Consider the following 13,010-nt stretch of genomic DNA (forward strand, 5'->3'; position numbering starts at 1 on the left):
GATCAGATCACGAATAAAGTTCAACTAAGCATCAACAAAAAAGAACAGTCCCTGTGTATCTTCTCCACAGCGAGATCGGAACCGAACAAGGTCGAACGCTCGCAACAATAATTGAGAGAATTCGATATTTCACTGGACACTCGGTATAGTGTCTCACGCAGCTTGACGTTCGTGAGCCTAATCCTCCAGAGCAGAAAAATGGCGGAAGTTTAAAAGATTCAGAAAGGTTAGAACCGATGGCAAGACCGGATAAGGTCAGGAGGTTACAAAAGACACGTAAGACAGCTGACTTAGAGCTAGGATAAGCATGAAACTGTCTCGGGAACGAGATAAGAGTGATTCAGAGAACCTCCAAAGACGCCAGGTTGAATATTTAAATAACGCCATGGTACAGCAAAATCTCGTCACAAGATCGATTCACCGTCAACCCAAAGTCCCAGTAACTCCAGCCAGCGAATCGTTCAAGGGTCGAACCGAACACCGTCCCATAATCAATCACACGCGATTGCACCATGTCCATCCGTCCAAAAGCAGCCCGAAATTCAACCGCCAGCAGATGAGACGACCGCAGACGGAAGGCAGAACGATGGAATCGGGCAGAGGAGGGTAACGACGCTCGACGGAACGGCCGACTGTTGCGTCTTGAGGGGTGAACGCGGTCCGGAACACTTCCGCATGCAAATGCGAAGGCGTACAATCAAAGCACCGCCAGGACGATACATATTCAAGCGGTCAGCATGGGTAAACACCGGTCCAAACGGACCGGACGACGGTTTACCCTCGGCTAGGCTGCAGCTGTACGCACGCAGACACACACGTATACACACAAGTAGGTAGAACGGTGGCGTCGCTCTCGCCCGTTCTGTATGCAGCAAGGAACACGTCGTGTGTAGCGTCGCGACGTCACCGAGGGGAGTAGAGGTGGTACAGGCTGTATACACGAGGCGGGACACAACGGAATCTAGGAGGGGTCTATGGCGGATATACGGCGCGTACACGGCCGACAGGCCGAAGCCCATCAATTTCCCATTCAATTCTCGCAGCATCGTCTCTCGCCTTGCGAATTCTAGCAGTGACGCGCGACTCCTCCTCGCGTTTCATCCAGGAGAAACGAGATCATCTCGTGTGTATGCGGAGAAACGAAACATCGATTCCAGAGGACCTTCTCCGTTCGCCGTTCTGTCCAGTCACGTCGCTTAATGCGAATTAAATATCTCCCCTATTCGACTGATACTCTTCTTCCTACCTCCCTCCACTTCCGCCGTTTTTTCCTCTCTCGAGTAGAATGGTTCTCCTCGAGGTTTGATAGGGGATGTTCGTGAATAGAGGGAAGAGAGGAAGAATGGAAATGGGGATTCTTGTCGTTTTTATATGCAGGAAACGTAATATTCCCGGGGAATCTCTCCGAGTGAACTTCATATTCCGGGGGCTGGAGGTGTTGTTTGAATTTTAAAGCGTCGAAGCTTTCAAATCTTGCCCGGCTGTATTGTTCCCCGTGGTTGTTGCGATCACGTGGACCGTTCGCAACAATTGCGCCGTATCAGCGTGGAATAAAGTGCGTATCTGGAGGGAAAGGGTTGCTAGGTGAGATTTAGGCGAAGCTAGAAATTTTCTCGAGGAAAAAGCGGGGGGTCGCGCGGCAGTGGGGGTGCGATGTCAGCGTGGACGTGACTTTTGGCTATTTTTCAAATAAACAGAAAGTTCGCGTCAAGTAGTTCTCTCACGATGTTTCGTTCGCACCATAAACCTCCACTCAACGGAACATGTATCCCCATGGCCCCCATCCGCCTCCCTCGACTGATACCCGAAGGTGCGACGATGCGAGAAAAGCGACGGGATTGGACAATCTCGAAAAAAACGCCCACAAGATATATAAGATTGACTTGGAGGTCAAGGGTAATTTTTAGAACAAGTGTGTCGTAGGTTAGTAGAGCTTTTGAACTGCCAGCAATACTGTATCAATCGTTTATCTCCGTATCCCGCGATACGCCATCAAAAATACATCTTTATTCTTTTCATATTTAACATTCTTGCTGCTCGGTTTTATTCTGACCCAGCAAGATCCCATCCTTACTGTTAGGGATTGGGTTTATGACATGGACGTCTGTTTACGCTATTTTTGAATGCGCCCCTTTTCTTCTTCGGTTTTGGACTGCCAGCAATACTGTATCAATTGTTTATCTCCGTATCCCGCGATAAGCCATCAAAAATACATCTTTATTCTTTTCATATTTAACATTCTTGCTGCTCGGTTTTATTCTGACCCAACAAGATCCCACCCCTACTGTTAGGGATTGGGTTTATGACATGGACGCCTGTTTACGCTATTTTTGAATGCGCCCCTTTTCTTCTTCGCGTTAATTAATTTTTCTTTCAAACTGGCCACGAAGCCCAGGAAGCGTTTTATGGCTGCAGAAAAATAACCTTCCCGGTGCCCACTTCTGAACATTCAATAGACATTGACATGTCATAAAACCTTTCTTGCGAGCGGGCTACCCTTGGGCCTCACTCCCCCGCCATCGCGACACACCACCACCCTGCCAACTTGGAAATTCCAGGGTGGGCGGCATGCTCGCGGGCCAGGAGGACCGTCCAAGAGGGTAGACCCGTGCCCATTGGCGGAGACCACCACCTTACACCCCTAAACCTTTTTATAAGCGCACCAACGCGGCGCACATTAGATCAAAAAGGGAAAATAGACAAACACCACATAAACTACCACTCTTCAAAATAAAGTCTTCTTCTTTTAACATAATAACATACGTGCAACCTCACCACACCACGACTTCATACCAGCAAACAACCCGCACCACGAACCAGCGACAATCCCGCGCCACCACTCTCGAACATACCGCTTATTCGAAGCGCACGACGCAACACCTACACTGGAGAGAGTAGAACTTGACACGAAGGCTCTTCGAACCTTCGAAATCGTTCGTGCGAACGTTGACGAATGGAAACACCGTGCGTCTGGTTTGAGCTTCTATTTTCCAGTGATACCGATCCGTGGTGAGTCAGACGTTGTAATACGAGCTCACGCGAAGATTAACTTCGCAGAAAGTGGACAAAGGCGAAGCGAATCTATCCGCCAAGAAAATCTAATCACGTTAGAAGGTAACAATGAGCGAGACGCGGGTGTTTATCCGTGGTCTGCATTAGGCGAAATCAACAGCGGGGTTAATACACGTCCGTCAGCCGGTAATTGGATCTCGTTCTCGACTAACAATATCTTGTTTCGACAAAGTATCGCCGGGAAATTCGAGGGTGTTACGCCCGCGCTCGTATTTTTCCAACCGGCGAATCTCCATCTGGTTGAAGAGAGATTTAATTAACAGCGTGAATAGCGCGGATGAAGTCGCCGGGAATTTCAGGTGAACTGGCTCCAAGTAACTCGAAATTGCAGAGGAAAAGGATAACGCGAGATATAAGTTGGTCGCGAGTCGTTTCCAAAGTTTATTGCCGCAGTTTCGCGTTCCTACGAGACGTTTCGTCGCATCGATGAGATGCATAAATCCAACGGGGTGGGGGGAAACTATCCCGCTGACGCGTCCCGAAGAAACTTCCACCTTTTAACGCCAATAACCTGTAATTGCTTCCATTCGCGTTCTAACCCTCGTGGATTATGCGCGTCCTCACGTGCCATTTCGTAACGATCTTTCCGTTACATCGACGTCGATTGTCGGCCATTTCATCTCTACGGCCATCGTTATTTCGTCCTTTCAACCTGTTTCATCCGGTTTACGAGGACACGTAATTGTCATCATTAGCCTCGTTACGTTCGTCGACCGTTCGTTAGCGACGTCGCATCCTCCCTTAAACGTTCCATCCTCCTCCAACTAGTACGTCACATCCTCAATATTGACCCTTTCGCCGAATTAACGTTCCTATCTCCACTTTCACTCGGTAACAAGAAACTGCTCGATTTCACGTGGAAAACTCGGGGAGATCGACGAAATCATCTCCCGAGAACCTTGAAAAACCACCGGTAACCCTCCACTCGTCTCGTCTTTAATTGGCCCTCGTAATCGTTTCACCGTTTCCAAACTCGTTCCAAACGAGTCTTCCCACAAAGTGTAATTTTTTACTCTTAGAAAGAGAGAGAGAAAATATGGTGCTGTTAGTCGATGAAACGGCGTAAATATTTGCACGCATTTAACGAAGTTGATCTCGCGACAGGGAGAGCGGAGGAGGAGAATGGGAGTCCGCGGACGTTCAAAGAGCGAGAAATGGAATCGTTGGCGCGACAGAATGTTTGTCACCGGGCCAATTAGCGCGGCTCCTCCGCTCGTTTCACGTCAATTTCATCCGGACAATAAGCAAATTAATTCCGTTGGATCGCAGTTTGATTTCGTTAGCGTTTTCAACAGAGCGGCATCGGCACTCGCGATGCTTGGCCGCGTAATTTCGCGTCGGCGGCGTCGTTGTGAAAACCTTCAATTGCACTCGTACCAGCTGCATCTACGTGTACATGCGTGCGTTTATAAGCGAGTGTTGTGTGCGCGTGTAACGCGATGTGCAAGGTACAGTCTCTTTCTCTATCCCTCTATCTCTCTATCTCTTTAGCCTAGAGTTTCGTTGCGCCGCAACGGCACAGATGCTTGCTTTAACGTTGCCCGTGTAACCGCGGCGTTGCACCTCCGGCGCCGCAGCGACAATTAAGCGACGCGGGCCTCTCCTTTGAACTCGGTGTCAATTTCGTCGACGAATCAACTGATTCTATTTACCGTCGAGTAATTATCGCCATTGGCAGATCCGGCGTGCCGAGCCGACTGTGAAACGGCCAATAATTCCCGCTCGACGCTTGATTAACGCGTCTACCTGCTTTCCCGCTTCTTCCACTTTTTCCTTCCTTCTTTCCTCTTTTTCCAGCGAAGCCAAGAGCACCTTGTTACAATCTCGAGTTACCAATCTCGATCGAAGCTAGCTCGATTATTCCTTAAAAATTCCCTCGTACCACGGATGTCAACGCTAACGATTATCAGGTGTCTGCTAATTACTCTCGTCGAACACGCGACATCATTATCCAAGCATCCTATAATCAAGATGTAACCTCTACAAAGGAACCCCGGGACAACGTTCCCTTCCTTTATCAGCCCGGAGAATATCTAATCAATTTTCCATTCAACGTTATCCCCGCTGAACGATGACTTACACAAAAGGGAGAGTTTTAATAAATCAACATCCATCGGTTCCCCTGAAACCAGCCATCAGTCTTCCCAGTTAGGGTTGCCTTGGCAAAGCAGCTAGGAGGACGTCTCGAGGCGTAAAAATCCTGTTTCTCCCCCGCGTTGCACGACTACCGTCGCTTCGTGGTTGGTTCGTGTCCACTCGATCGATCCGTCGAAGGGACAACGTACCTGGTCGAGGCTTATCGAGGCCGTTTCTTTCGCGTGTATCCACGGTTGAGATCTCGGGGCGACAACGGGAAGCGGAATTGTGACCGACACGTTCTACAACAGGGGCAACGCGCCTGGGAAACTGCGCATTCGTTGCTCCCCTACAATCAGTTAGGCGAGGGAGGAGGAAGTCACGACACTCGCGGGCACGCTCCGACGTTCTCCACTTTTCTGTTACGAGCTTGATAATCTCTTCCACGGTGATACGGTGATGTTCCAGGGAAAATCGGTACGAACGTTATCGCGCCGCGCGTCGATACGATGCGAGAAAATCTTTCGCTGTTTTCCTGTGTTTCGAGAGAAACCTTGTGTGACTCGTTTAAAAGACTCGAGAAACACTCTGTCGCGTTTATGTTACTTCCTCGGTTCGTTATCGTGATTCAATAAAATAGTAATTATCGAAAATACTATAGAAGAGTCCTGGTACAGGACAAAAAGGGAGAAAACGTAAATCTTCCACAATTTCCATGTGTTTCACCGTTCCAGAGTGAAGGGAAACCTTGCGTGACTCTTTTAAAAGACTCGAAACACTCTGATTCGATCTTGATTCGACGGAACAGTAATTATTGAAGATACTATAGAAGAGTCACGGTACAGGACAAAAATGAATAGGAAAAAAGGGAAGGAACGGTTCGGCGGCTGGCAAGATTGTCAAAGAAGGTCCAGTACCGCGCGTCTTCGAGCTACCACCCTTACTTCCAAGGATGCACCTGGACGGATCACCTCTTACGGGATGAGATAATGGATAACCGCGTTGCAGCTAGCGTATGATACGTAGAGCGGCTTATTGTGGGCTTGCAGAGGGATGCCCAGCAGCGGCTTATCGACTCACCAGCTTGACAGGCTTCCACGTCTTTCCCAGGATCGCCGGATGATGATGAGCACCGATCGAAAGTCCCGAGGGACTTTCAGTTACTCCCTTCCGGGAATTTGTTTCATCCCGGATTCGACGTATCGAGGGGAGTCTGTTGTAGTCGTGACATTATAACATTACGATATGTAATGTAATATATTCCGGTGTGCAGAAATTATTTCATTAAAATTCCCAAAATTATTACAATTTCCAATTTCACCGGCGTTTCGTAATTTGGGCAAGCGGTGTCGTTAACAACCGTGGAATTATCGACTAGGGTCGCCGTACGGGGTACTATTCATTCGACAAAGATATTGCGAATTTTTGCAATTTTAAAACACCCGCACGACGAGTGTCCTTGTTCTCTATTAAATTAGCATACGATCTGCGTTCAAGCTAAGCGTTCGCTATTATCTTTTTACAAAAATTGTTCGACGTGCAAAGAGTATTTTAAACGCAGATACCGCGAATGGTCACGTGCCATTTCAGACCACCACTATATCGTGAATTGTTGCAATTCTAAAACACCTGCACGGCTGCCGCTGTTCCTTGTTAAATTAGCATACGATCTTTATTCAAGCTACATCTTAACTTTGAGATTACGTTAATTAATTACTTTTTTACAAAAATCTTTCGACGTGCAAAGAGTACTTTAAACGCAGATACCGCGAATGGTCACCACCAATTTTCCCACCCAGTACACACGAAACTTCCCGTACAATTTTCCACGGTACCCATTTACTCCCGGAACGCTGTTCCGTCCTTTTCCAATAGCGAGGAAACGTCAGGTAGCGCTGATCCAGTCTCTGGAAGGCGACACGGGAACGATCGAAAGAATTCCACGGCGTGTACAGATTTTTCCGCCCACGAGGATCAGCGATTCCTTCGACTTTTATCTCACGCTCACGTCCCACGGCCGGCCCCTTTCCCGGATTTCGGACACCGCTGCGCCGTGGAGCCCCGGCTGCTTAAGTCAGGAGCGACTTCATTGCTTGCGAGATTTGCGGACCGGGCGGCGCTTTGCTCGCGGATTACGCAAATTCGACAACCATCCCACGGATTCGGGGTCAGCTAGTCCAACCGTGTTCGTTTCCCGCGAGAACACGTTCTCGCCGAAGGGAAGTTTCCCCGATAGATACACCGGTGGCACGACGCTGTTACTACACAAGAGAAGTTCCCGTGTGCACTGCGAGACAAGACGAAATTCGAAATCTCGGCCGGGGTTGGCATTTTACAATTCCGGATGTTAGGATTTTGAGAGGAGACGAAGGGATTCGCGACACGTAGCGACGATAGGAAAGGAGGGAGGAGGGAAGAACTTTCCGCCCTTGTACGGCGTCTCATAAATCTTGGATGACGAAGTACGAAGGACCATAGCGAGAGTCGAGAGGATTCGTAACGAGTTCTCTGATAATGAAAGTTTCTCCATCAAACGACCGTCATCTATCGCGTGCTCGCGCATGTGTGTGCGAATCTTGGGAGAGTCAACGTGACGGAATAACGTTGTTACAAAAGCGACACAACGTGGAGGAAAGCTGCTTGGTCGTTTGATCGTTGATAAAAGGTGACACGCACAGTTGGCACAGAGAGTGTGTAACGAAAAACGAGATTTCAGGTAAACTTGCTTTCCTCGTTCGTTCCATTTACTTATTTACCAGAACGAGACCGGAATCTATCTACCGCTGAACGCCATTAGCAGGCAGAAGGGGAAAAAGAGGCAAAGAGGTAGAAAGAAGACTAACAACAAAGTGGATTATTGGGCAATGCACGTGGCCGTACTTACAGATTGTAGTGCACGTCCGCCATGTTCGGTCGATAGCGAAGCGCTTGGACGAACGCCTCCTCCGCCTCCGCGACGCGTCCCTGGGCGCTCAGCACGCTGCCCAAATTACCATAAGCTGTAACAATCACAACGGGACACTCGATTACAAAACGAGCTGCTCGAAAAAGCGCCGGACCAATCCGAAACAGCGTCTCTTTTCCACGCTGTTCTTCGACGCGACAGATTCAACTTTCCACGCTATTTGTATAACACTCGGAATAATATGTAACACTTCGCGACGCGTTCAATTTTACGCGCGTGAAGTTCCGCCGGTTTTGCCAGCTCCGCTTCGGAATATGTAGCTCGGGACGAGTGGCGATCAGCTGGATATCGAGCGGAGTTAAAATTAGGAACGGACGTTGGAGCATTTGCGAAGAGAAACTGAAAGTTGGAAATGTTTGTAAACTGAAGGGATGGCGGAAAACCGAGGAAATAAGGGATGGGCGATGGAGATGAACCAGATGGGTGAGTAACTATTTATGGCAGGTTGGCTGTAGGTCGTTTACGACGGTGGAATTTCAACGTTGGTTCAGGCCGGTCTATTGCTTTACTTGTTCAGCTAGAAGATTTTTCATCATACACGTCGAATTCGTTTCAGAATCTGCTAAAAGATTGGCGCAAAAAATTGACCCATTTCGAATAGAAAAAAATTTTCATCGGTCCACTTGTTAATGCCCGTGATTGTTGCAAAATCAACTTTCGAGCTTGGTTTGTACTTGCACGTGGTGTGCCGACTTTATTTCAAAACCTTCTCGAAGGACCACCCAGTTAGACTGGGACTTGTCAAGAGGTTACAATTTTCAGCTGGTTGCTCCTTGGTGATTGTTGGACGACTGACCCTCGACGTCGTCCCTCGGATGTCCGTGGGAGTTTTTCGTTAGAGCACGCTGATTGGTTAAATAGTTAACAATTACATTTACCAATCAGGGTGTCTAATAGCGTCTTCACCGCCCTTCCAGTGCGCCCTTAGCGCGCTGTCACCTTGGAAGGGTGGGAGACTCATCGGCAAGCGTACCGTTACAGGTAGATGTGCCGTTCGGAAATTCGTGGTTTATGGCATGTTCTTAGGCCACTGAGCGCGAGGGACAGAAATTACTAAAGATCCAACAAGCAATTCTAGTGACCCTAGCCAGGGTGTAATTAGACACGAACAAGCAGTAAACGAAATCCTGAACTCAAAAATAACCGTTGCCGTTCGATCGTGTCATAAGCCGTGCCTGTGAAGACCGAACACCACTAACGAGAGAATAATCAAAGGAGATAAGATTAAGTGGCTCGAATTGCTCGTTTAAAAATTTGCCCAGGTCTCGAACGTTATACCATATTGCCGGTAGAAAGAACGATATATCTTCCGGCGATAGATTTTTAAACGCAGTGCACGGCTCCTCCTCGAAAGGCAATAAGATGCGCTGCAGGTACGGTTCGCCCACGGCTCCTTTTTCAGTTCTTTGTATTTACGAGCAATAAAGCGAGGCGCACACGCGACCAGCGACTGCCGGATAGCGCGAATATCGCGGCAGAGCGCACATGGCTATCGCGGAGCCCGCTTCCGCTTTATCTTCGGCCAACAATATCGCCAATAAAACATTTCCCAGACCCCGGAGCGGCGTCGCTCGTCCGGACCGATGGCTACTCGAGCAAAGAGTAATAAATGAATCCGCGCTCGTAAAATTGCCCCGCGAGGAGCGCGCCTGGGACCGATCCACCCTTCTCCACGAATCGACCTACCTCGTTTCCTTTCGATTTAAGATCCTCCACGTGGCTATCTACCCTCGAGAAACTTATCCAATGATCGCTGAATAGAATTACATTCGAGATTGCAAATTTTTCCCGAGCTCTCTCTCTCTCTCTTCAGGTGCGCATCAATTTCTCGCCTTCCTCGCCTTTTGTCGCCATTTTCTCCCTTTTTTGTTTAAACCAGGATCGAATTAACACTCTCACCAGCGAAACGGAATGTTGACGAAATTTGAAAAATTATCAAAGTCTCGTCACAGTGACATAATTTCTTCCTCCCTCTCTTCTTAGGTACAGATCAGTTTTTCGCCTTCTCCGCCTTTTGTCACGATTTCTTTCCCTCTTTACTTACTCCCCTTTCCTTTACTCTCAATAGCGATATAGAGCGGCGGAGTACAAATGATAAGTTTTCAACGAATATCGACGAAGTTTTAAAAATTATCGCAGTGAGATAATTTTTTTCTTTCTCTTTTCTTAGGCAGAGATCATTTTGTCGCCTTCTTCCATTTGCCACGATTTCTTCCTTTCCTTCAAATTAGGATTAAGTTTAGTTTGAGTTAGCTCTCGCTGTAATCGTCACGAAGTCTCGAATTCTCGCCACAGTAAAATAATTCTTTCCTCGTTCTCTTCTTAGGCGGAGATCATTTCTTCGCCTTCTTCCTTTTGCCACGATTTTTCCTTTTTACTTTAAAGTAAGACCGAGTCCACCTCAAGTTAACACTCTCGCCATCGAAACAGAGAAACAACGACGCGAAGAAGTAAACGGCAATTTAAAATCATCATAAAACATAAAAATCATCAAAGTCACAGCGAGATAATTCTCCCGCATAGAAACAGCGCGAGAGTTTTAATGAGAAGGTGGAGAAAGATCGTGCTTCCGCGGGAAACCGCGCTCCAATGTAAAAGAAGTTTCGCCAAAGTGGAGATTACAATGAATAAGGGTAGAAATAGATTACACGGCGCCGCCTTAAATAAGATTTTATTGTTACGCGGACTTACGAAAAAAAAAAAAAAGCGTAGCCAGCCTCCTCTCTCGCCGACGAGAAAAGAGCCCCCGGTGTGATTATTTTAAAAGCCCTTGTATTTTAACGCTTCAAATTGTTTTTCATTAGCACTTTAAATAATGCACCGGCCGTGTGTTTTTAGGATGAACGTAATCTGATTACGCGCTCTGTCTGCGCGCAAATGTACACGGGGAATAATTTTAATTAACAAACACCGCTTCTTTCCCTCTTTTACCCTTTCATCGTCCCTTTCCGCTGTTTCGAAAAATTTCATCGTCAATCAATCGCGAATAACACGCTCTCTTTTCACAAATTTCCCTACCACAAGTCAGCGAATTAAACAGCGAAGAGGAAATTCGTTCACGCGTGTACACGCTCGTCGGGAAAAGCGTTTCGTTCTCAAGTCGGTGAATTAAGCCGCGTATTTAGAGCACGCGAGCGTTTGGCGTAACGATATCGAGGCGCTCGACGAACTCGCGAGAAAATTTCCCCGGAAATCTCGAGGAAACGCGTTCCACATTTCTCCCCTTCGATCCGGTATCGGGAGAGATACGGCGAAGATTCGATCGAACCGTGCAGCGACGAACGCGCGGTGAAAATTGAGGCGGCGAATTAGAGAGCGCGTTGCACCGACTGTCCGATGTAAACGAACCGAATGATAGATCGACCGTCATAGAACGAACAAAAGCGAAGGGAGGTCCGTTAGAACGAGGCGGTGAAATAATGGGGAAAAGGAACGAGGCGACGCGTCGCTGTGAAACGGGAAAGAAACGATCGACGGGAGAGAAGTACAGAGAGGCCGAGCGGAAAAAACGAAATTGAAGAATGATTATCCTTTATCGCGTGTCACCGTCTCGTATGCTCTCCTTCTCTAACGCTGTCGACCTGCTTTTTCAAAATTTCAAACTAACTCGCCTTTTCTATTTTTTTTCTAATTCTCTGAGTTTCTTTATCTTTCGCTGCGTTGAAACGAAAATACGATCTTTCGTAGAGGTAACTCGGGCATTTTAAATCAGCCGCGATAAATCGCCGGGGCGCATATTTCATCGCGGCGCGCGATTCTATCGAACGGAGAGCGGCCAGCGCCAGAGTTTCGTGGCGCTTCTATCCAGCCAACATTTTCCGCTCGTAACGCGAGAGCTTTCTCGTTAAAAACTGACTCTTCCCCACGTGTCTGTTTTTTGCTCGCCTCGAACCGTGTGCCTAATCATGCTGGCCGGGCGACGGGAAAAATCGTGGTTAGCGGAGGAAAATTGAGCTCCAATGGGACGATTACCGTGCAGGGTGAAACGGGAACGACGTCACGTTCCGTGGATTAGCTGACTTTCGGCCGAGTTCGAGTGCGTGTAAAGAAAAGAGAGGGTTTGCCAGAGGAAGAAACGGCTGCAGAGTTTTCTGGGCAGAGAGCAAATTCTGTATGGAGCTTCTATTTGTTGGACGAGCTTCGTCTAATCCTGTCTCGTTTCACTCGGATAAATTAAACGTCCATTTTCTTCTTTCTTTGTCAATTAAGGTAGAATTATCGACGTTGCTTAAAATTGTCTAAATTTTCGTCTCTTTAACGATACACTCTACATGAGGTATTTTATTCTACTCTTAAGTACTGCACACTTTTCCACCACAATTTTCATGGTACCGCTGGTCTTAGGAAACCACAGCACACACGTCTAATTGAATTCCTAAATCAACCCAAGAAATAGCTCGCTATTTAATCCGTCAAAGAGAAAACCTCAATTAACTGGAGCGCAAAGATCAAGGGCCACCGTACACCGTGCGCAAAACACGAATTTATTTGCCGAAGCGGGCAACAGCCAGCTCCGTGGAGCCGGGTAATGCGCAATTTCTGTCGACGCAATTAAAACGGACCGTGAGGAAGGTCGGTCACGTGTTCTCCACTTCCTGTGACAATCCCCACTCGTAGCTGGCCAACCCTTTTCACGCGAAGATTAAAAGGGAAATAAAGCGACAAAGCGGGCTCAAGCATCGCGGAAACGCTCCAATTGCCAGTGTACATATCCTATACATCATCGAGTAGAATCAATGGAAGAAATCGAGCGAGTTCATAGACCGACGCGTCGAATGTGTAGCTGTAGATTGATACCATCAACGCGAATTTCATGAATTTTCATGGAGACGAAAGGAATTTTCATCGTGTGAACAGTTTTTGTCAAATTTCACATTGCCACTTTCGGTTACATTTC

At 47.6% G+C, this 13,010-nt stretch overlaps 1 protein-coding gene across 1 annotated transcript in view; it reads right to left on the minus strand.

The window, feature by feature from the left end:
- LOC108578348 (transmembrane and TPR repeat-containing protein CG4341) overlaps positions 1-13,010 on the minus strand; it is a 217,962-nt gene that overhangs the window by 90,332 nt on the left and 114,620 nt on the right. Inside the window, exon 5 of the mRNA XM_017941667.1 lies at positions 8,033-8,147. Within this exon, the coding sequence (XP_017797156.1) occupies positions 8,033-8,147 (115 nt within the window). The remainder of the gene's footprint in view (positions 1-8,032; positions 8,148-13,010) is intronic.

This window comes from Habropoda laboriosa, unplaced genomic scaffold (assembly GCF_001263275.1).
Source record: "Habropoda laboriosa isolate 0110345459 unplaced genomic scaffold, ASM126327v1 scaffold5, whole genome shotgun sequence".
Taxonomy (NCBI): domain Eukaryota; kingdom Metazoa; phylum Arthropoda; class Insecta; order Hymenoptera; family Apidae; genus Habropoda; species Habropoda laboriosa.